Source organism: Sus scrofa, chromosome 2 (genome assembly GCF_054392235.1).
Source record: "Sus scrofa isolate SSC_HxYL_T2T_F1_AM1 chromosome 2, Sscrofa_HxYL_maternal_Yorkshire_Landrace_v2.0, whole genome shotgun sequence".
In the NCBI taxonomy this organism is placed as follows: Eukaryota; Metazoa; Chordata; class Mammalia; order Artiodactyla; family Suidae; genus Sus; species Sus scrofa.
The window spans coordinates 21291499-21315367 of NC_139384.1; the positions used below are offsets into that span (position 1 = coordinate 21291499).

A 23869-nucleotide genomic window follows, 5' to 3' on the forward strand; every position below is an offset into this window, starting at 1 on the left:
GGCGCCACGTCAGGAAAAGCCCCTAAGACAGAGTTTCTTCTGAAAACTCACGACTAGCTTTTTGCCGACTTCTTTTGAAACTTTCTGAGTATTGTTTAACTTATAAATTAACTCGGCTACTTTATGTTCTATCTCAAAAGGTCAGAAATGGGAAATGCTGATCTGCAGCTAGGCTTCTGTGCTGGTTGCTCCCCTGTTCCTCAGACGTAATCCCATTTGCCTTTGGAGCTCAGTGACAGTGTGGAGAAAGGCAGCTCTAATTGGGGCGTATGCCTTCACACAGACACCCCACTCCGCTGGGCGAAGGTCAACAAACCAACCCCCAGAGGGAAAAATCGCACTGGAGAAGGACGTTTCAAAAATGGCATTTAGTCACCTCTGAAATACCTTTTAGAACCGACCCCCTGCTGGCTGACCAAAGAGAGTGTCTACAGTCTGGGACCTCTTGACCCCACTTTCTGCAGGAAATCAAGCAAATTTAAAGCTCCATAATTTACTCAGGGCTCTGACTTCTGCCAGGGAAAAGGCAAACAATGCAGGCAATTAACTCTGTGGCCTGATTAAATCTCCATCATGGCAAGATGGGGCATGAACCCAGGCATCCGGCAGTAGAGACCTGAGGAAAAGGCTAAGCCCAGCTTTGGCAGCTGCACCTCAATCCCTGGCTCTCAACTCAATGGACAGATACACTCCGTGCAACTGTTCATGCCACAGTGGGAGGAGACACCGGAGGAGGGTGTGTCATTCGACAGGGCCACTGAGCCCAGAGAGCTCGTTCATCTCACCCCCCGCGCCTCCTACAAATATTCATTATGGAAGCTCCAGTGAGAAATCCAGACTCTTAAAGTAATCCATGATAGCCATGACAACCATCACATCACATGCCCGCTTTCGAGACGTTCTTTTCTAGCATGTCGCTTATTCTGGAAAGCCCTGGTGAACGCGCTAGCAGTGAACAGACAAGCCAGGAGGAGGGAGTCGTGGGTTCAGGTGTCAGGATCCCCTGAAAGAGAAGCCCTGGGAGGCCAGGCTTAAAGTCAACCACCAGTTCAAAGGGGTCTTCTCCTTCAAGAAAGGGTTTTCAGACTCAACTAGTTGGGTGTGCCTCTGGCAATCTCACACAGAGGAAGTGGAAAGGTCATGGGAGTGCTATAAAAGCCTAACCAAAACCACTCTAGCCAAGGTTACCTAAAATACAGAAAGTGGAGGAAGGTCGAGCAAATGGCCTTTTGCTAACCATTCTGAAATGTTCTTGCCGGAACGACTGGAGGATTATAAAATCAAGAGCCAGGAAGACCACATTCCATCACCAACGAAAGGACTCTTTCACCCCAAACCAACCAAATTCCAGACAGGAGAAATCAGACTCAAAGCAGGATGATTCGAAATTTAACCCCTATTACACACCATGTCAGTGACTTTTTAAAAAACATCACTATGTACAATAACTTTATGTGACAAGAAGAGAATTAAGCAGATATCTGAGTCCACCCATACTTGATTTAAATGAAGATATTGTGGCAGAGCGGGAAAGTGAGAAGTCAGACGAGGAGAAGAGGAGAGGACAGGCTTGTTACACAGGAGCTTTCGAGCCCCTGGTTCTAAGGAGCCTTACCTATCCCTACCTTGATAGAAAGGGCAGTTTTCTAGGTTGTTTTGAAGTTATCAACCCTTACCTCAATGTGGTTTCAATTACGAATTACCAGACTAAAAAGGGGGGGGGAGCTTTGATTTATTCCTTTTTGCTCCAATTATGCATGATGTGTTTCCACTGAAGACTTTGAAAAGTATTTCATCATGCCTCTCATCCTGAAGTGGTCAAAGGGCAAAACCAAAAGGAATTAACCCTTTCATTTCTCCTGTTGGTTCAGAGAGACTCCCTATCAATGGATATAGGGCAAGGCGTTTGAAGTAGAGAGAGCAATGGAAGGGTTAAGCATTAGCGTTGTATTACTAACGGGCATAAGGGTGTTGTCCCCTGTCCAAAATGGTGAGATGATATTTATGTTAATAGCGCTGGGAGACCTGAAAGGGGCAATCAGTAACACAGCCCACGCTGCATGAACTGCTAAACCTCTCCAGCTCCACTCGGTAGCATAACGCTCCACTGGGCATGCGCTGACTTGGGAAGCAGGAGGATGACAGAGACCGAAGGGTGACTTCCAGCAGGCTCGGGGAGAGAGAGAAAAGACTTGGGGACAAGTCTGAAGTCTACCTGCTGCGCTGTGTCATTCACTCACCCATCCATAAAAAATAACTGATTGTTCTGGAGCTCCCATCATGGCGCAGTGGAAACGAATCCAACGAGGAACCATGAGGTTTCGGGTTTGATCCCTGCTCACTCAATGGGTTAAGGATCCGGCGTTGCCATGACCTGTGGTGTAGGTTGCAGATGCGGCTCAGATCTGGCATTGCTGTGGCTGTGGTGTAGGCCGGCAGCTGTAGCTCCAGTTAGACCCCTAGCCTGGGAACCTCCGTGTGCTGCGGGTATGGCCCTAAGAAGACAAAAAAGACCAAAAACAAACAAACAAACAAACAAACAAACTGATTGTTCTGAAAAACAAGAACACAGAAGGCTTAATCTGACTTCACTTTCGACAGACACACAAGAGATGAAGAAAAGCAAAGGCTGCAGACTCAACTGAGGAAGAGAGTTAACAACTTAGACTTCTTACAACTTGTTCAGAAATAAGTGGTTTTTTTTTTTGGCTTTTGTCTTTTTAGGGCCACACCCGAGGCATACGGAAGTTCCCAGGCTAGGGGTCCAATCAGAGCTGCAGCTGCCGGCCTACCCCACAGCCACAGCCACACCAGATCTGAGCTGCACCTATGACCTACACCACAGCTCAAGGCAACGCCGGGTCCTTAACCCACTGAGCAAGGCCAGAGACTGAATTCCCGTCCTCATGGATGCTGGTCCGGGTCGTTAACCACTGAGCCACAATGGGAACTCCCAATAAGTGTTCTTTCTGGTGGAAGTCTAACCACATCTGGGAGGACTGGAGTAACAGCTACTGTGACTTTCTAACATGCAAAAAACCTAAGCCACAGAGACTAATTTAGGGTCACAGGAGCAAGTCCAAATTTTCCTCTAGATGCATTTAAGACCTTTTTCTTTGGTGCACTGCAGTGTCATTATGACTGTCCTGCCTGTGGTTTGTTGGCCTTCCTGGATCTGAGATCTGGTGTCATTCAACAATTCTGGAAAATTCCCAGTTATTGCTTTTTCAAAAGGGCCTCTTTTCATTCTTTCTCTCTGCCTTCTGGAATCCGTTTAGACATATGTGGGTCCTTGCCCCTCTTGTTCTCCGCATCACTTCACTACTCTTTCATATTTTCTGTCTCTTTGGGCTGCATTCTAAACAATTTCTTTGAATCTAATAATACAGTAATTTGAAGTCCTGGCAGCTGTGTTTCTGCTGGTTCTCACTCTTGATATTGCCTTATTTCTTTATGGTTCTGTGTTTTTTAACTGTGAGCTGCTCATTTTTCATAGACACTTTACTTGTAAGATTTAGTTGAGACCTGGATTGAAAATGAGTTCCTCCAGAGAGGGTCCTGTGTCTACTTCTGCTCGTCCCTATCAACTCGGGGCTACTTTCCATGAGATTTTCCTCTTAAGGAGCGTATGGTTTATTCGAATCATACTTGTAGTACAATACAAACTTGGACCAACACACCATGAAGGCTTATGACTGCAGCGCTCAACACCAGGGTCAATACAGACTCTACCCTTTTAGTAAAGAGGTTGCCTTTCAGTTTCCTGGCTTCATCCGGGAAGCTCTTGATAGATTCCCCAACTTACACAGGCCGCAGGCTTTCAATCCTGCCTCCCTGTCCCCTCCTTCAGACAGTTACCAGGTAGGAAGCTCCAGGTCATCAAACCCTGCAAAATCTCTGCAGCAGAAGCCAGGTTGGGCTCCTACTCGCCTCCCAGGACACCTAGTTTTACTTTGTTTAGGGTCAACAAATGTCTTACTTTCATGCCAGCTTAGCAACAGGCGTTAGAGCACCTCATTCAGTGTCTTCATTGTCCAGTTGGGAAGGTTATTTAGCACATCTAATCCATCATGAAGCCAGTGACAGAAGTCTTTCTATATTTACACTGCCCATCTAATTAGGTGCTACTGTGTTCCTTATTTAATAAGAGGGCCAAGTTTGTGTGCAAGATAAAAACAATTATTGTGAAAACACAGCACTGTGTTATAATACACAGTGCTGGACTGTGAGTCTCTGCAGGAGGCAAGTCACCACATCTCTGCAGACCTCCATTTCCCCACTTATAAAATGGTATGAGGAGGTAGACCTTAAAAAAAAAATAAGACTTTCTTTATCGGTAAGAATGGCGCTAACAGAATGTTACTCTTGAGTTGTAAGGATTAAATGGCAGAAAATACACAACAGAGCCTATCAGGGTACCAAAACATGCCCTCTGCAAATTTCGGTTTCCCCCCACAGAGTCCCACCTGATTCTGCAATATATCTTGCCATGTGATTAAGCCTAATACTAACAGCCTTAAACCAATGCCACTTTGCTTTTTATAGTACTACACCACTTATAAAATGCTTCCATGTATATTGCTTCACTAATCTCTCTTAATAATTCTGTAAAATAAGTAATATCCCATTATACAGATAAGGATAACAAATTTCAGAGAGCTAAGAAAGCACAATGTCAAGCTAATAAATGGTTTTGAACTCAGGTTTGATTCCAAAGTGTCCTCTTCAAGGGCCTTGATTAGTAGCCAGCAATCAGTTGCTGGTTGCTACGCTATTCTTCTGAAGCTATTATTATCCCTAAACCCAGTCCTACAGATGAGCCAACTGCAGCAAAGAGAGATTCAGCAAGTAACCTCAAGTCACTCGGATCATCACCAGGAAACAGGGGATTAAAACTTACAGTTCAGGAATTCTGAGCTAGAGTTAGCTTTCTGAAGGCTCACAGGTTAAACCCATCTGAACGCCTCTGAAAATTCCAGTTACTAACTTTTTTCTAGCCACTTAACTCTCTTCCTTCTATAGTACTGACATTCACATTTGGCTCCATGCCCGCCCTTCTTCTATACAGCCAAACTGCTGTCAAGAAGAGCGGGAAGGGTTGCCTCTGATTGCTTTTCAGGTAGTAGAGGAAAAAGTTGACATTTCATCCTCTCTTGCTTGGAGAGGAAGCCAATCATTTATAAGAACCCTCGTCTGGCTGCGGCTTCCATCAGTGGGATGGACAGAAGCCAGTTAAATGGCTCAACATAAGCCATATTAAAAGAATTTGGAATGAGGAAAGAGCAGGTTCCATATGCTGATGCTTTTAATAATTCATGAGTTATATCAGTCTGCAAGCAATAAATTGTGCTAAATATATCTATGGTAAGATGGTTTAAGACACTGTCTAATCAATTAGGTGAGTGAATATTATAAAAGAGAGGCAAATATAACACCTCGCTTTTACTGAGTCATAATTTCGTATGTTTAAAATAACAGGTCGTCTGTTTGAAGGCAAAAGATGTGGATTATTCTTTGACATGGTCTTTGAACACACACTCCTCACCCCTGGATCTGTAAAACACTTAAAAGAAACAGTTCAGTGAAAAACCAGTAACTTATCTGATTCAAACGAATAAGGCTAATCCATAATCCAAAGTATTTGAGAATGTTGATGATGACTTAAACTACTGCTTCTCAAGAGATTTCACCTGTCTCATACATGAAATACTCACAGTTTGAAAGAGAGGCTCATTCTTTCTGGCTGGGCATAAAATGTTTGCTGGCAGCCCACTGACTATATTCTAGAGGTCAGCCTTGGTATGGAGCAAGACTTCACTAGCCTGGCAAACAGAAACTCTTGGGAAAGATTACATTATAGCTTGTGGCATCCAAGCGCAAAGCACCAACACAGGTATGACCAAGAAGACCAAAGCTCTGGTATAGTTCTGAGCCGACAGGAGTGTACCACCACCATTAAAGTCGATACGAAGTGGGAAGAACACCCTCTAAAATGTAGTCATTTCTTAATTCTAAATTTCTCTGGAATTCCAATAAGGTATATGTGGTATCTGCTATGTTTTAGCTCTGCTTCCTCCTGAAAATAAAAGGGGGGGAGGCAAAAAAAGAAGAGGCAAGGAGACAACAATGGACAGGAGTTCAAAACATTCTGAGAGGTGAAACAGATGGAGTTTCTTACAAGATGCCACACAAGAAATGCAGGATAAATGTAACAACATTTTTAAAATATTCAGGAAATGGGAAGTTGCCAGGGACCAAAAATGAAAGTTGCCAACGAGAGCTGAAGGCACAGGAGCTCAGTGGCACTGTGATAGCTTGGGGAAGGCAGAGGCTGCTGTCAGCAATGCAGGGGTTTGGTTGGGTTTCCACATCCATGCTGGAAGAGGGGCTCAGCTCTGGGCACAGGAAGGAAGGGAGCTCCAGGTGAAATCTACACATTAGGCCAAAATCCTTAAAGGCCTGCCCGATCAGTGAAAAGGTGCTCCAGAAAGTACCCCCCTGGTATGTGGAGACAGCAGAAAGACAGTTCTCTTTTTCAATGTGAGTCCGGGCTGGGGGTGCTTTCAATAGCGGCTAGCTCCCTCATACAGGTTTGGGATTTAAATGGACTCTCCTTGTGCCATATGGAAACCTCCTCCTGAGAAATTAATGCTAAAAAGCAATAAGGAACACCTGGCAGAAGAAAAAACAAAGAAACAAAACAACAACAACAACAAAACCCCAAGAACAAACAAACTCTCTGGAAAAATACCCCCTTACCCCAGGTGGCAAAGATTTCCACAGAAAACCTTATCAGCATTGAACTCACTTCCAAAATTATAAAACATAAAGAAAACAGAGCAACAAGACCAAGAGACAGTAGACAAATAACAGGATTAGACTTTACAAGATATTTTAAAATTGGATGACTGGAGAATATAAAGTGAGTATCACAAATAATTAAAGATAGAGGGAGTTCCCTGGTGGCTCAGTAGGTTAAGAATCTGGCATTGTCACTGCCCGTGGCGCAGGTTCAATCCCTGGCCTGAGAACTTCGGCATGCCATGGTGCAGCTTAAAAAAAGTGATAAAACAATGAAGTGAAAACATGAAAACCAAATATACTATAAAAAAGATTAGGAGTTCCCATCGTGGCTCAGCAGAAATGAATCTGACTATAGCATCCATGAGGACCCAGGTTCAAACCCTGGCCTTGCTCAGTGGTTTGAGGATCCAGTGTTGCTGTGAGCTGTGGTGTAGCTCGCAGATGTGGCTCAGATACTATGAAGCTGTGGCTGTGGGGTAGGCCAGCAGCTGTAGCTCTGATTTGACCCCTAGCCTGGAAACCTCCATATGCCTCGGGTGCGGCCCTAAAAAGAGATCCAAAAAAAAAAAAAAAAAAAGATTAAACAGATTTGAAAAATAATTAAACAGAGCTTCTATTTAATTTACTGAAATTTAAATTTATTTATTTATTTATTTTTGTCTTTTTGTCTTTCTAGGGTTGCACCCGTGGCATATGGAGGTTCCCAGGCTACGGGTCCAATTGGAGCTGTAGCCACCAGCCTACACCAGAGCCATGGCAACGCAGGATCTGAGCCACATCTGCAACCTATACCACAGCTCACAGCCACGCCGGATCCTTAACCCACTGAGCAAGGCCAGGGATCAAACCTCATGGATGTTAGCTGGGCTCCTTAACTACTGAGCCTCATGGATGTTAGCTGGGCTCCTTAACTACTGAGCCACGGCGGGAATTCCCTGAAATTTAAATTTAAATCTCAATAGATGAGTAAAAAACACATTGGATACAGCTAAAGAAAACAGCAAAACTATCCAGCATGTAGCACAAAGATAAAAATGTGGAAAGCATGAGGGGAAAGGGGAAAAAAAAAAAAAAAGCCTGAGAGACAGCTCAACAGAATGAGAGGTCTAAGATACATTTAACAGGATTCTAGGAGGAAAGATTAGTGAGAATGACAGATATGCAATATTCAAAGAGAAGAAGACTGAGAATTTTCCAACACTGATTAAAGACATGAACCCTCAGGTTAAAGGAGAAAAATCACTCGCAAAAACAGAGAGCAAACGGGAATGAGAAAATCCCCATTTGGCAACCATTGTAACAACTGATTCAGGCAAGAAATCATCAGTGATGCTGAAACTAGCGGGTGAAAGTTTGAGGAGTAACACGATATTTACAGAGTCTCCAAGTCTTTCCCCACAGGACACATTAAGAGAAAAGATCGCTTCACGTTGGAGAAATGTAGCTGAAATTGGTGACTGAAGTTATCAACCCCCCAGAGGACAAACTGACATCACATGTCCTCCAATGGGCTAGACTGAGAACCCAAAATTCCTGTCGAAAATGCATAATTTGATGCAAAAGCATTAGAACAACTCAAAACAAGGGACACATGCCAAAATAACTGACATGTTCTCAAAAAAGCCAATGTCATGCAAGACAAAGAAAGACTTGAGAAACTATTCTAAACTAAAGGAGGCTAAAGAGACGTCACAGCTGAATGCAATGTATGGTCTGGAACTTTCTTTTGCCATAATGGACACTAAAAGGATAATTGGCAAAATCTAGATAATGTCTATGGATCAAACAATACTACTGTCTTACTGTTTACTTTCAAATGATTTTGGAAACCGTACTGTGATTCTATGAGAAATATTTAGGGGTAAATGTGCCTCATATCTGCAACTTCCAAATGGTTCAGGAAAAAAATGTATAAATATGAATATACATATATATGCATACACACGAACATACACAGAGAAAAGAATAAAGGAAATGTGGTAAAATATTAATATTTGGGGAATATGGGTGAAGGGTATACAGAAACTCTGTACTGCACTTTTGGAATTTAAGTTTGAAATTATGTCAAGATAAAAAGTTAAAAAATATAGAGAATTTTAGGTCTGCTTAAGCAAACAAACAAAAGGAACAAAAACTACCTAGCAAAGTATAAAAAGCTAGCCCTTCCAAAGATGATAAGAAGACCCAGAAATTGGAGGTGCTAGGTGCCAGGATTCTTATCTGAAAACAAGAATAAGAAACAGGGAAAAGGAGGTTTAGTCTCTGGAGAAACTGAATTAGAGAGATCCCATACGCAGACACACAGGCACCGCACGGAAGGCAGGGCGAGGCAGCGTAGTACCAAACTCAGCAGATTAAGAGATGCTCTATCAGGTGAAGGATGAGTGAGCACCCGTCTCCTTCCCCCATTCAGCTCCCCAAATGTGTGCAGCCCGGACTCATGATCCATCCTCTCCCTACTCCCAGGGGCAGGAAGATTACTTTCTGGATCAGTGATCCAATCCAACAGTAATAACCATGAATACAAACACTGGGCAAACAACCAGCTCCCCGCCCTCCTAACTTTAGTAACGCCCCTAAGTTGACGAGCCTATGCGTGTACACAGAGCTTCCAAGCAGCCTTCAGTGCCCCGCTCTTAATAAGAGTGGACTGCTGAGAAATATCAGGTGTTTGAAGAAAGTCTCTAACATGAAAGATAGAAATAAAGACCTGAAAAAGGAATGCAAAGGAAACAAACAATACAGGGAGCTAAAAAAAAAAATAAAAACAAAACCACAAATACCTCCAACAAGAGAAAGTACAGTATCCTTAAACAAGAACAGGAAGCTATAAGGAAAAACTCAGAAATTGAAAGTGAACAATTTTTTTTTAATCAAAAGGAAGGTAGGAAGATAAAATTGAGAAAATGTCTATGAAATTAAAGCAAAAAGTCCATTAAAATAGGAAGAAATGATAAACAGGACGGAAAAGATAAGTCTGGCATGTTCATCATCGAAATAGTGACTCAACTCCCACGATGAGAAAACAGAGGAAAAAAGAACCAAAGATCTAAAACGGGAAAATGTCTCAGAATTTGATGTGTATTTTCTTATGAAGGGCCCAAATCAGTATCCATGACCAAAAAACCCCCACCCACATCAAGGTATATCATCATAACATTTCGGAACATAGTATGTTCCCGGAAGATACAAAATTTCACATAAAAGGATGGGGAATTAGAATGCACCTCAATTTTTGAGATTAAAATGGGAAGCTTAGAGGACAATGGAGCACTGCTCTCAAAATTCAAAAGAAAACCCAACTCAACCAGAATTCTATACTAGCTCAACTATTAATCAAATGTGAAACAGAATAAATTCATTTTCAGGCATGCAAGGTGACAGCAAATTAATCTCCCAATAGTCCCCTTTCTTGGGGAGGTACTGGAAAAACTAAACCAAAAAGGAGGAATGTTAGAACTTAGAAACAAAGAATCCAACAAAGGAGAGAAAAGAAGGGAATTCGGAGAACCACGGTGATCAGAGAATTTAAGATGACCTCTGCACAGGAGACCTAGAGAGATGCGATCCACACTGGAGCTGCAGGTGCCGGGCTATGGGAGGGAGGGAGGGAAAGAGAGAGGGAAAGAAAGAGGGAAAAAGGGAGGAAATCCGACAGTTTACTTTTGGAGAATTCAGTAAAAACCAGTGATAGGAACATGGAAAAACTAAGAGGAAAAAAGAGGCAGTTACGTATTTATGCCTCGGAAAATAAGAAGCTATACAAGAAACATAATCATGCTTTACTCCTTGGTTCTATTGAAAGCACCATTTATATGGTCCTAATAATGTAACAATAAGCAGGGTTTAAGGAAAATGATGATACCGCCTTACGGGTAAGAAGGGAGAGGAGACACGTACAGAGGAAGAGGTAAGAACAGGAAAAGAAGTGCTGGCTCTAAGGAAGCAGAAGATAATGTCTATGACTGAGACGTCACAAAAGTAGCACTAACAGCATTTTATGAGGAGATGGGAAAATAAATATCGGAGGAAAGCTAAAAGAGGCTGAGAGCAGTTGCCCTTGGGAGCAAGCTTTCATCTTAGTTACATCCTTTATTTTACTATTTGAATTTTTAAACCATACACATGTTAAGCTGTGCTATTTTTTTAAATACAAAATGAAGAAATACAGCTGAGATATAAAAGCAAACCAAAGATCAAGACTCAACCTCCAGCTGCAGCAATGTGCAACTCTTTCCACTCTGCAGCTGTAACGACTCATTTACTAGAAAATTCCACTCAAATATGAATCAATTGGTAGACATGTAAATACTACAGGATGGTAGAAATGGAAACGTAATTCGTTATCCTGATGTTGTGATACCTGACAACTCATTTTCCCGGTAACCTTTGCTACTGAACCACTTAAGCAGACTCGAGGGAGAATGAAAGCGGCTCCTGAAATGAGGGGAAAGGGAATCTGATGTGTTAGTCAGTGATAGCTGGTGCATAAAGGACGGCTTTGCCAAAACACTCAACATGTTCTCCATTAATCTGCTGCCAGATCAAGCTCCCACAGGCTCCGAAAAACTATTCCACGCGCTGCCCTCCTACATGTGAGGTAAGGAGGCAGTCTGGTGTTGACTCACAAAGCCAGAGCCCTAAAAGTGAACTCTGCAAAAGCAGCAGAGGCGGGCCTGCATCCAAGGAAACGCTGCGTGGGGTTCACCCATCGCTGCCACCACTGGAGTTGCCGCGAAGAGCGTGCTACCATGGGTAGACTAGTCTCTGAGGAAGGAGGCTCTGACTGACACAATCTCTGCAACAGCCTCCACTCTGCCTTTTCATGTGCCTTCCCCATTCTCCCCACTGGGCTCTGACTTGTGACCCGTCTTCTCCATTCTCCATCCGACCCACAGAACCGGCCGAGTTCTTGGCTTAGCACCCTGGACCAAGTGCCTCCAATCTTCCTGCATCTTTCCATCCACAGACCCAACTCAGCTTTCTTTTTTTTTTTTTTTTTTTTTTTTTTGTTATTTCTTTGGGCCGCTCCCACGGCATATGGAGGTTTCCAGGCTAGGGGTCGAATCGGAGCTGTAGCCACCGGCCTACGCCAGAGCCACAGCAACGCGGGATCCGAGCCGCGTCTGCAACTACACCGCAGCTCACGGCAACGCCGGATCGTTAACCCACTGAGCAAGGGCAGGGACCGAACCCGCAACCTCATGGTTCCTAGTCGGATTCGCTAACCACTGCGCCACAACGGGAACTCCCAACTCAGCTTTCTTAACTCCCTGACAACAGATGACCCGAGACTCTCCATGGCAGCAACTACGGATCTGAAAGCACTCAATGGCAGGGCTACTCAAGAAAGGTCTGGAGTTGAAGGCAGTGGAGTGAACCTCCTGTGCAACTGGGATCCTAGAAATGTGGCACCTCTAAAAACAGAAGACTCCAAGAAGCTTAAACTTATACTTAAAATTTAAGCTAAAATGTCTAAATTCCACGCATACTTTAGTCATAGCTGGGCAGTGGGAGGAAGAAGGGGAGAATAAGCCAAGAAGGCCTCCTGGGGGGCAGGGGAGGTGTTTGAATTTCGGAGAAACATTCCACAACCTGGAAGTTAAAAGGGCACAGAGTTAAGTTAAACAGGCTGTTTGTTAACCAGGTATCTTTTCAACTCAGAGTTCTGCTTTCTGCATCCGAGTGGGTGCTTCTTCGGCCTGCAGAGTGATTTACTGCTTGTTAGTATTTACAGCTGAGTGATATTTTCAGTTGGCTTGTACAACCACAACCTTTGTGAGTGAGGGCTGGACATTTAAGTACCAGTAGCCCAGAGTTCTTCATGTAGCTGAGACAGATGTGGGCTGAACCCGGTCTCTGGATGCTTCTAATCCAAGCCCCAGGGGTGCAGAAGAGGAAGTGGATGGGGAGAGGAGGAGCGCCTTCTCCAGGCAGTGAGTCAGGACACATAGAGTGAATCAATTCCACATCGAAGCTTGGCCCCTGGACCGGCAGTGTCAGTACCATTTGGGAACTTGCTAGAAATGCAAATTCTAGGACCTCATCCAGACCTGCGCAATCTGAAACTAGGGGTGGAGTGGCAGCAATCTCTGTTTTCATGAGCCTTTTGGGGGCTTCTTCTGCCTACTGAGGTCTGAGAACCACTTCCCTTGAAGAACTAGGGGCTACAGCAAGCTCTGCTGCTTTGTCCCCACAGCTCTGAACCCTGCTTCCCTAGGTGACAACTGCCAATCAAGTAATGCTCTTACTCAACACTCCCGGCTTCGGATCCTTCCCTTCCTACTTTCAAAAGCTGGACTTGGACTGAGGCTTACAGGATGTCTGAGTAAGAGCAGAGTCCTCCTCTGAGGCCTTGCTTGCAGCTAAGGCATCGCCCTGGCTCGATTTCATAGGAACAAGCTCTGGTTTTCAACCTTATTCTTATGCTGGATTCAACAATCCATTTTTAAGGCACTTCCCCATTTTTCTCATCAATTTTTGCCAATAGCCGTGGAACCCCCGCTATCTTCCCTTTCTGTCCTAGGACTGGAATGGTCAAGGGTGAAAAGGAAAAAATCTGGGGTATCTTGACTAGCGTTCTCTATGAGAGCAAATTCAACAAAAACTGTCCATCAAAAAGGACTGGGTGTCGCCCCAAAAAGGAAAAAAAAGGGGGGGGGTGTACCGGGTAAATACTATTGTACATCTTGCTGGTGGAGTGTAATCTTCCAAATCTCGTTGTAGAAAATACCATGGGAAGAGAGTCCACCCGACTCTACCACATGACCTTAGGACTACATTACCTTTAGTTTTTAGAAAAACTGTCACTGAGAGGATATAGTTTTGTTGGCACAGGTCAGAAAGCCACGCACAGCTCCTGGCCCAGTCCGTGCCTGTGTCCAATGTAACGCTCACCACCTCAATCTCCATCCTCCTGACGTGCTCACGGACCAGAAGTAAGGCAGGGAGGGTGTCCAGGGGATCCCCAGACACACAGGCTGGGCCCAGATGCAGGGACAAGGCTGGGCAAAGGGCAAAACCAGAAATGATGCAGAAGTGGGAAGTGATTCAAGTATGGAGTATTTGGGGAGATGAGTGTTGCTGGTATTTGCATAAATGGAAAAAAAAAACGACAGCACGGAGAGACTAAAAAGATTGTAAAATGCAGGCATCTTTGACAGGAGGAGCTAAGAAAATGATCAAAACAAACACATCTTCCCTCATTAAAGAACCTTGGTGGGTGAGAAATTCCTTTGAAAGAGAAGATTCGAAAAAAAGGGCCAATCTCTCCAGACCAGACAGATCTGCTACTTAAAAAAAGTTACGGGAGTTCCTGTCGTGGCACAGTGGTTAACGAATCTGACTAGGAACCATGAGGTTGCGGGTTCGATCCCTGGCCTTGCTCAGTGGGTTAAGGATCTGGCGTTGCTGTGAGCTGTGGTGTAGGTTGCAGATGCAGCTCGGATCCCGAGTTGCTGTGGCTTTGGTGCAGGCTGGCGGCTATGGCTCTGATTAGATCCCTAGCCTGGAATCTCCATATGCTGCAGGAGCGGCCCTAGAAAAGGCAAAAAGACAAAAAAAAAAAAAAAAGCTACGCTGCCAAACGATTTTTGTCAAACTCGATCCAGTTCTGAGAGTACAGTGCACTGTAAAATCGGCTTCCTCTCTGGTCACAGCTGAGAAGGACAAAGCATCTGCTGACACCAGCGCTGGGTTTCCGGTTTCTGCAGGGCCACCCCTTGCTGTCTTCATCATCCACATGCACAGCCCTTCTGTGCACATTCAACTGAGGCAGCGGCATCTGGCCAAAAAGGACTCTCTGCTCCCACCCCCTGCTCTCCAACCTGAGCGAGCACAGCGCGTGGCTGAGGCCCCGACAAAGATCTGTGAACAAACCAGACCTTCCCTTGATTTACTGACTGCAGTCCACACCTACTCCCACCTCGGGGTGTCCGCACTGTGAATGTGCTGGAATCTGGAGGGGAGACTCCCCTGCAGCTTGGTTGGACTCATGGTAATCACGTCTAGAGTAGGCTGGATATTGCTGAAGGGGAGGGGGAAAGTGAATTGTAAATAAATCAGCACTACTCCTGTCAGCCGCCTTCACTGAAGAAACAGAAAAGCACAACCTGCAGCTTTAAATCAGGGCTCTCATCACCTGGTCTCCTCAAAATGTGGTCAACACTAAACTTCCTGGAAAAGGGCTACCTAAGAGTTAAAGGAAAGAATAGAGATTATATTTTCCAGTTGCATATCCAGATCTTTGCTTTTTATACTTATATTCTTTTCCAAATTTGACTGTTTTTCTTAAATTAAAATGGATCAGATTCAAAACTACAAAATTTCATATACTATTTTCTCCTAGTCTATATTCTTACGAAAGACAGAGACCAAAGTTCCAACCATTTATTCTTATATGCTTTTCTTAGAGCTTTAGATAAAAGTGCAGAATAAAGTCCCACTGCTTCCACATTTTCTGGCTGGGTCACGACCATCCCACCTGTGGGAATTCTCCCGCAGAGGAACAGATGTGATATTCTTTGTCTTAAGCTTGTACCATATGCTCGGAAGAGGGGAAATGTTTGAACCCAGAGGAAGCTCAATGGCTTGCATAAAACACCAGGAGCAATTCAAGATACTCTGCAGGTAGAAGACCCGGGTTCTTGCCTGTTTACACAACTTGCCTGTTATATGACCTCGGACAGGCCATCAAGCTCTGTGAGTCTCATTACGTCTGCTTTACAGACGAGAAAGAATCTATCACTTTCCCTATCTTCCCAACAGGGTGAAGGTCAAATAAAATAATGGCTGTCACATCAGTGAGCCTTGGATGGCTCAAGGCCTGGGACCCCAATCCTTCTTCCTCCCTCCCTCCCTCCTTCATGTACCCAGGGCCTCCTCTCTGAATTAAACTGTCCTAGGTACTGTGAGGAATACCAAGATAACGCAGAAATTCCCTTAAGAAGCTTAAAATTTTACAGGAAATGATACTTCTGTGTATGTTAAGTGACAGGAAAGAAACAGATAATGTCCTTTAAGAGATACAAGGAGGGTGGAATTCCCATTGTGGAGCAGCAGAAATGAACCCAACTAGGATCCATGAGGACACGGGTTCGATCCCTGGCTTTGCTCAGTGTGTTAAGGATCTGGCATTGCCGTGAGCTGTGGTGTAGGTCACAGATGCAGCTTGGATCTGGTGTTGCTGTGGCTGTGGTGTAGGCCGGTAGCTGCAGCTCCCATTCGACCCCTAGCTTGGGAACTTCCTAAATAAATAAATAAAAAGAGAGAGAGATACAAGGAGGAAAGACTACTTTCTGTTGAGGGGCCCAGGAAAACCTCCCAGAGGAAGGGATTCAGGAGGAGGCCCCTGAAACCTGGATGAGATGAGGATGACCAGAGGCGATGGTGAAGAAAGGCACCTCAGTGAAAGGACCAACTGTCACAACGACAGAGGGGAGGAGGAGCAGGGAGCAAACACAGGGAGGGCAAGGTTGTGTTGCTAGAAATCAAGCGCTCCCTGAAAAGGAAGAGGAGGAAATAAAGCTAGACGGCAGCCTGGCACCGGACCATGGGAGGCCCTGCAGGCGGACTGCATTTGGACCCCCCACCCCCACCCCCTGCATGACGTCCGTGCACCCACATCCCTTCTGCGTAAACGACAGCATGTTCCTCTTCCTAAACTCCCTCACTGGCCCGTGAGAACTGTGGGTCCTCCCCAACAGGGCTCAAATTTGCTCTCGAGAAATTTGAGAAATTCTCACCCAGATTCCAGCTTCCTCCCCTGGAGCTCACCCACCCTCCACGCCGATGTCAGACTGACCTGAGAGCCAATCTCACCACGTTACTCCTGGGTAAATGCCTCAGTGACTTCCTGTAACCCACAGATAATATCCTGGCATCTTCCCTAAGATACCAGGTGTTTCTCAACCTGGGCCCTCTGCAGGCTTCACCTCCGTCTCTCCCTCTCAAGCCCCCTTCACTCCTGCCACACTGACCTCCTGGAAGTTCCTTAAACCGCCATACTCTCCTGTCCCTCTGACCTCAGAATCTGCTGTTCCTTCTGGAAGGAAGCTAACTTTCTCCCTTTCCCAGACTAGACAACACCCTTCTCTTTTAACACTCGGGTCATCATGTACCATTACTAGCGACAGTAATTAGATAAAAGATAATAAAAAGTTCAAAGACTGGAAAAAGGAAGCAAAATTAGCTTTTGTAGATGCAGTTGTATATCTAGAAGACATAAGACAGTCAACTTTTTTTGTTTTTTTTTTTTTTTTGCTTTTTAGGCCCGCACTTGCGGCATATGAAAGTTCCCAGGCTAGGGGTCTAATAGCTGCAGCTTCCAGCCTACACCACAGCCATAGCCACGTGGGATCTGAGCTGCGTCTGTGACCTACACCACAGTTCATGGCAACACTGGATCCTTAACCCACTGAGCGAGGCCAGGGATTGAACCTGTGTCCTCATGGATACTAGTCGGGTTCATTTCTGCTGAGCCACAACAGAAACTCCTCTCAACTTTTAAAAAAGTGAAACACAGAATTCAATAAAAGAGTATTACAAAATTTATATATAAAAGCCAAAAATATGTCTTCATACAGAGAAGAAACTATAATATCAGAAAATACATATTCTTTTATCAGAGCATAAGAAAGATAAAACACCTAAGAAAAAAATTGTCAAGACTTGTGAAGAAACTATATAAAGACAACTTTAAAATTCTGCTTGAAAATCTTGCTTCCTGATCGCAGGATCTATTGCAATGCAAACCCCTCAAAGGCATGAATTTTTCTCTGCTTTGTTGACACATTTCAAGTACCAAAAACACCACCTGGAACACAGCAGTACTCAATAAATACCTACTGAATGAATAAGTACCCAAAACAATCTAAAAATTCAGTGTGACCAAAGAGAATTTCTATTTGCGTTCTGGGAGAAACCTGACAGAGATATCAACCTTCCACTTGAAAAATTCACACATGTAAGATCAGATGAACTAAAATTCAAGCACTCAGGGTTTCTGAAGGCGTGGAGAACCAGAATAACCAAAATGTTACTGGTAGAACTATAAATGCACCCAGTCTTTTGAAAGGGTGATTTGTTAGTATCTATCAGCATTCAAAATGCGTTTATTCCTTTTTTTTCTTTTTTTACATGATTTTTATTTTTTCCAGGACAGTTGATTTACAGTGTTCTGTCAAAAATGTGTTTATTCTTTAAGTAATTTCTCAGCTGGAATTAATTCTATAGATACAGTCACACATTTATGTGCAAACACATATGAAAGGGTGTCCCTTGTATTACCGTTAGAGAAGAGGAAAAAAAAAAGCAATCTAAATCTCTATCAATAATAGAGCTGCACGTAAGAGATACCTAGACAGTGGAATAGTATACAGCCATCCTTAAAACTGAAGGATACCCATACAGAATGAAATGGAAGTAAGTCTATGATCTACTATGAAAGTCAAGAAGGCAAAGTGCACAAATAATATGTATGGTACGACCCCGTCTGTGTTCTACTATTATATAGCTATGTTCATGTAGGAAGAGAAACATTCTAGAAGGTCACCTTTGGGAATGGATTCAAGGGAGGTGGTGGACAGAAAGAAACTTGAACCTCAAACAAAACAGAAATGTGTTGGCTGTTTTTGGTTTCACTGTACCGTTCCCTTCCCCTCAGGCACCCCGGCTTCAGGAAAGGGCCTGCCGCTGTGCTCCCTGGGCTTTCTGTACATGGCTCTGTTATGGGGCCACTCATACAACTGCCACCTTACTTGCTGGCTTCCCATTAGTGCAGCGTTCCTTTGAGGGCAGGGCCTGGTTTTTTCTTCTGCTTTCTCAGCCCCTGATGGAGCACCTGGCACATAGCAACCACTGAATAAAGGCTGGAGGAGGGGAGGAAGGAGGAAAGGAGGGCCCCACGTGAAGATGAACCAGGTGGCAGCACACGGCACTACTTAGGGAAGGCAGAAGCCAGAGGTGAGGATGGACGGCCAGAGAGAGAGCAACGATTAGAAGAACAGTGATTCGGTGAAGAGTCTAGTTCTCTCCCGCAGAGGCCTTGGGGTCTGTGAGCCAGACGGCAGGTGTCCTCCGGGGTAGCTGGGAACCAACACATGCAGCCCCCACAGCCTCGGGCAATTTCAGTGAGAAAGAAGCCAGGGCCACAGCCACAATTCCTACAAGACCACAGGTGCTTCGTGTCTCCTTCCAGCAAGGACGAAGCCCTGAGAGCAGCTTCCAACCGCTCCATCGTGCTGCTGCTAAGAGCCAGGGACCTCAGTCATAGTCCTGCACCATCCCTCATGCCTCTAGATCACTTCTGCTGATGATGAAAGGTTAGCTGACAAAATCCACGTAAAGCATTTAACATAGTCCCTGGCACAAGAGGAGGTACTCAAAATATAAGCTACTATTATTAAGTTGCTCACAGAATCTTCTCAAAAGAGTTCAAAGCACTACACCTGCAAAAGCCATCAGGAAGTTTTCCAACAAGACCCAGGCCTCCCATTTATTTCTGCAATAGATAAACGTACTGTCTTCCTAAGCACATTTAAAACAAACTGGAAGCTGCTGCTTCGGTTATTTCTTACTTTTGTCATCATCTCAGAATGAAGCTGGTCCTACTGGGCCACAAGTACTATAGCACACTCCCACCTTAGAAAGCTCAAATGTAAATAAGCTTTATAAATTCAGCGCATTTTCCATCGTTCCGTCCTGAGAGCTAGCCCATGCCTGACGTGGCCAGCCCTGGGATTCACTTACCACACTGGGAGGGTCGTTCCACTCTTCATAGGAGATGGCGGCATATGGGTAGATGCGGTCATTGATGATCTGCAGGGTGGCCAGGGCAATGGCTTTGATTGACTGGAAGTAGGCTTCCCAGAACCACCGTGCCTGTGGAGAAAACCACACTGCATGAAGTGAGCAAAGCCAGTGGAAAGAACTAGATGCTCCATCACAGCCAAGCCCGGGTCTGGGTAAGTTCTTTATCCCCGAGGATGGGGGAGCCCAAAGCAAAGGCTTCCTGCTGTTGGAGCAGCTCCATCAGAGTGACCCCAGGTCAAGGCAGCCAAAACGGAAGGTGAGCAGGTGAGACGCACACTGGAGTCACTTTCGGTGTAAGAGAAACTACATGGTGACGAAATATCAGCGTGTCTAACCAGAGTAAGTTTATAGCCTTTTTTAAAAATACAACATACATAAAGTGCATAAATCCTAAGAGTACAACTCAACGAATTTTTACATATATACATGCTTGTATGAGGACTATCCCGTTAAAGACACAGAATATTCCGGATTCCCTTACGCTCCTTCCTAGTCAGTATCTCACCCCCACAAGAATCATAATTCTGATTTCTGTTATACTCAGTACTGAATTTCATATTAATGGAATCAAATAGCATTTACGCTTCTGTACCTGACCTCTTTTGTTCAACACAGTTAATATGAAAATCAGATTTGTGTCAGGTTATGCTGGCCTCATAAAATGAATTGAAAAGTAAGTAGGAAAAGTTCCATTCCTTGAGAAATTTTATGCAAGGTCAGAATTACCTTTTCCTTGAAAGATTTAGAATCCATCAAAAAAGCCATCTGGGCTAGGTGGGGTTTTTTTGTTTTGGTTTGTTTTGTTTTTTTAATGTGTAATGGTTTTAAATCATGGATTAATTTTTTTCATAGACATAAGATTATGCATATTTTCATGTCTGTCAGCTTTGTTGGTAGTATTTTTCAAGAAATATGTTCAGTTTACCTAAATTGCTGAATTTATTGGACTAAATGTGTGCTAAGTCTACTTGACGCCTACAAAATCTGTGATAATATACCTCTTTTCATTCCTGATATGGATAATCTGTGTTTTCTCTTTGTACTTGATCAGTTTTACTAAGTATTTATCAATTATATTAAACTTTTCAAAAAGCCAATGTTTGGTTTTGCTGATTTTCTTTATCTTACATTTTTTTTCTATTTTATTCCTTTCTGCTCTTAATATTATTTTATTCTGTTCTGGGGGACTTAATTCATCTTTCATTTAGCTACTTGAGACTAAGGTTAAGATATTAAGATACTTCAGTCTTTCTTCTTTTTTAACACAAGTAAAGCTATAAATTTACTTCTAGGCATTCACTATTTTGAATGCATCCCACACATTCATATATCATTTTCTTTATAATTTAGGAAAAATTTTTTAAATGTCCACTGTGATACATTCTTTGACCCATAGGTCATTTAGAAGTATACTGTTCAGCTTCCAAACATTTGGGGATTTTCTATACATCTTCCTGTTACTGATTTCTACTTTGATTGTACTATACTAGAGAACATACACGTTATTTTAAAACTTCACAATTTATTTAAACTTGGTTTATGGCTCGGCACATTGCTTATTTTTGTAAATGATCTGTGTGCACTTTTAAAAAAGAGTATTTTGCGGTTGATGACTGTAATGTTTTACAACTGTCAAGCAGAGTAAGTTGATTATTTGTAACATTTAAATATTCCATATCCTCATTGATTTTTATCTGCTTGTGTGTGTGCATGTATGTGTGTGTGTTTATTTCTGAAACTTTTATTTTCAAATTTGTGCTCTCAAAGCTTGTTTCAGGACTGTCTCTTACAAGAGTTCCCATGTGGCTCAGAGGGCTAAGGACTCAGTGTTGTCAGTGCAATGGCTTGGGTCACTGCTGTGGTGTGGGTTCCATCCCCGGCCCAGGAACTTCAGATGCTGCAAGTGGGGCCAAAAAAAAAAAAAAAAAGTCTCTTATAAAAAGGGTATAAATGGATTTTAATATTTTATCCCATTCAAAAATCTCTGGCTTCCAATAATACATATAGTCCATTTATACTTAATGCAATTTCTGATATGTCTGGGTTTAAGTGTATGCTCATTCTCTTTGTTTTATCTGTTCTCTGTTCCTTTATTCCTCCTCTCTAGCCCTTAGAATTGATTAAATTTTATTATTATTCCATGTTTTTTTTCTCCATTAGCTTGCTGGTTATTTAGTCTTCTGATTTTTTTTTTTTAGTAGCTATCCTAGCAATTAGAGTAAGCAATTTTTTTAGTAGCTATCCAGTAATTAGAGTAAGTATGACTAGCTTATTATATTTCCAATTAGTAATTTTACAACTTAGCAAACAATACAAGAACCTCCATTTATCCTCTCATCCATTATGATCTTAGTGTCAAATATTTTTCTTCTACATATTTTAAATCCCATAGACATCATTATTATTGCCTTTAAAAGTAAATTTTTATTTATATTTACCATATATTTGCCCTTTTGACATTCTTCATTCCTTCGTGCATACTTGAGCCTCCATCTCAAATTATTTTCCTCTTGCTCAAAGAATTTGTTTTGTTATTTATTTTTTCACTGCAGGTTAGCTGGCAGCAAATTCTCTCATTTTTATTTGTTTAAAAGTTTCTCTCCCTGCACCCCCACCCATTCATTTTTGAAGAATATTTTTGCTGGGTAGAGAATTCTAAGTTAGCAATTACTTTTCTTCAGCACATTCAAAATACACTTCCATTGTCATCTGGCTTCATCTAATTTTTGCTAATAAATCAGTGTTATTGGCTCCTTTGGAGATAATATGCCTTTTCTTTCCGAGGGCATTGAAGCTCTTCTCTGCTTTAGGCTTACAGCAGTTAAACTATGTATCTCAGTGTGGCTCTTTGTATTTATCCCACTGGGAAATGTAGAGCTTCTTTGATGTCTCTCACTGTTTTCAGAAAACTCCAGTCAGCTTTTTTTTTTTTTTTTTTTAAATACTGATTTTGTCAGACTCTCCTTTTCTTCTAGGACTCCAAATACACACGTATATAAAATATTTTCACCACGTCCCATAGGTCTCATCCTCTCTTTTCTGTATTTTGCCTCTCTTCCTCTCTGTGCTCCAATCTGGGTATTTTCTACTAATTTTTCTTCTGGTCCAATAAGCCTTTATCCTTTGTGTGTGTGTGTGTCTAAACTGCTACTAAACTCATGTAATGAACTCCTAATTTCACTTCTTATATTTTTCAGTTCTAGAATTTCTACTTGCCTTTTTTTTTTTTTGGCTACACCTGTGGCATGCAGGTGTTCTCAGGATAGAACCAGTGCCACAGTGGTGACAACACCGGATCCTTAACCACTAGGCCACCAGGGAACTCCTCCACTTGACTTTTTGTTTGTTTCTTTAGGGCCACACCCACAGCATATGGAGGTTCCCAGGTTAGGGGTCAAATTGGAGCTGTAGCTGCTGGCCTACACCACAGCCACAGCAACACCAGTTACAGGCCGTGTCTGCGACCTGCACCACAGTTCACAGCAATGCCAGATCCTTAACCCACACTGAGCAAAGCCAGGGATCGATCCTGCGTCCTCATGGATACTAGTCAGATTCATTTCCACTGAACCACAAGAGGAACTCCCATTTGACTTTTTAAAAAGAAGATTTCATATCTTTGTTGAAATCTTCCTTCTTTTCTTCTATATTATTGAAAACATTGTTCCTGACTGATAATTCCAGTATCTGAATAACCTGTTAAGGCTCCTTCCACCATCTGTTTTTACTCTTCATTTTGGTTATTTGGTTTCAATTTCTAGCATCCACCTTAATTTCTTATTGGATGCCAACATTCGGTATTAAACGTTGTAGAGGCGCGTGTGATCAAGATTACCTTCCTCCTAGGAATGTAACGTGTCCCTCTGGCAGGCACAGAGCGTGCAGTCAGGCCACTCTCAATCCTGTCAGTGGCTGGTTCTGAGTTTGGTCAGGGCCAGCTTTTTTCAGCCTTCCCTTACTCTGAAGGTGTGGCCTTCTGGATTTTCAACTGAAGCCTGGGGTACTGGGCAGGACCCCTCCATTTTGGCCAGCCTTGAACACTGAACTTAATCTCATCAGCACTATATACGGTTGCTGTAAAATCTGCACAGCTTGTTAGGCTCCCACTGTTTCTTGGTGCAGATTCTTGGAGTCCCGCTCTGACTATGTGAACCTTCGGAGTCGGCAAACACCTCAAGGGAAGACTGCACGCCCACTTTTTGCTTATTTCTCGTGGTTTCCTTTCTCCTGGGAGTTTGTCCTTCAAATCCCAGAT

The 23869-nt window shown here is 43.2% G+C and overlaps 1 protein-coding gene across 4 annotated transcripts in view; it reads right to left on the reverse strand.

Moving 5' to 3' along the window:
- EXT2 (exostosin glycosyltransferase 2) overlaps positions 1–23869 on the reverse strand; it is a 139742-nt gene that overhangs the window by 56547 nt on the left and 59326 nt on the right. For all 4 annotated transcript variants that reach the window (XR_014837028.1, XR_014837027.1, XM_085011383.1 and 1 more), the window contains one exon: positions 19552–19683. Coding sequence is in view for 2 of the 4 variants with exons in the window: in XM_085011383.1 (XP_084867509.1) it covers positions 19552–19683 (132 nt within the window). In the remaining 2 variants the exon portion in view is untranslated. The remainder of the gene's footprint in view (positions 1–19551; positions 19684–23869) is intronic.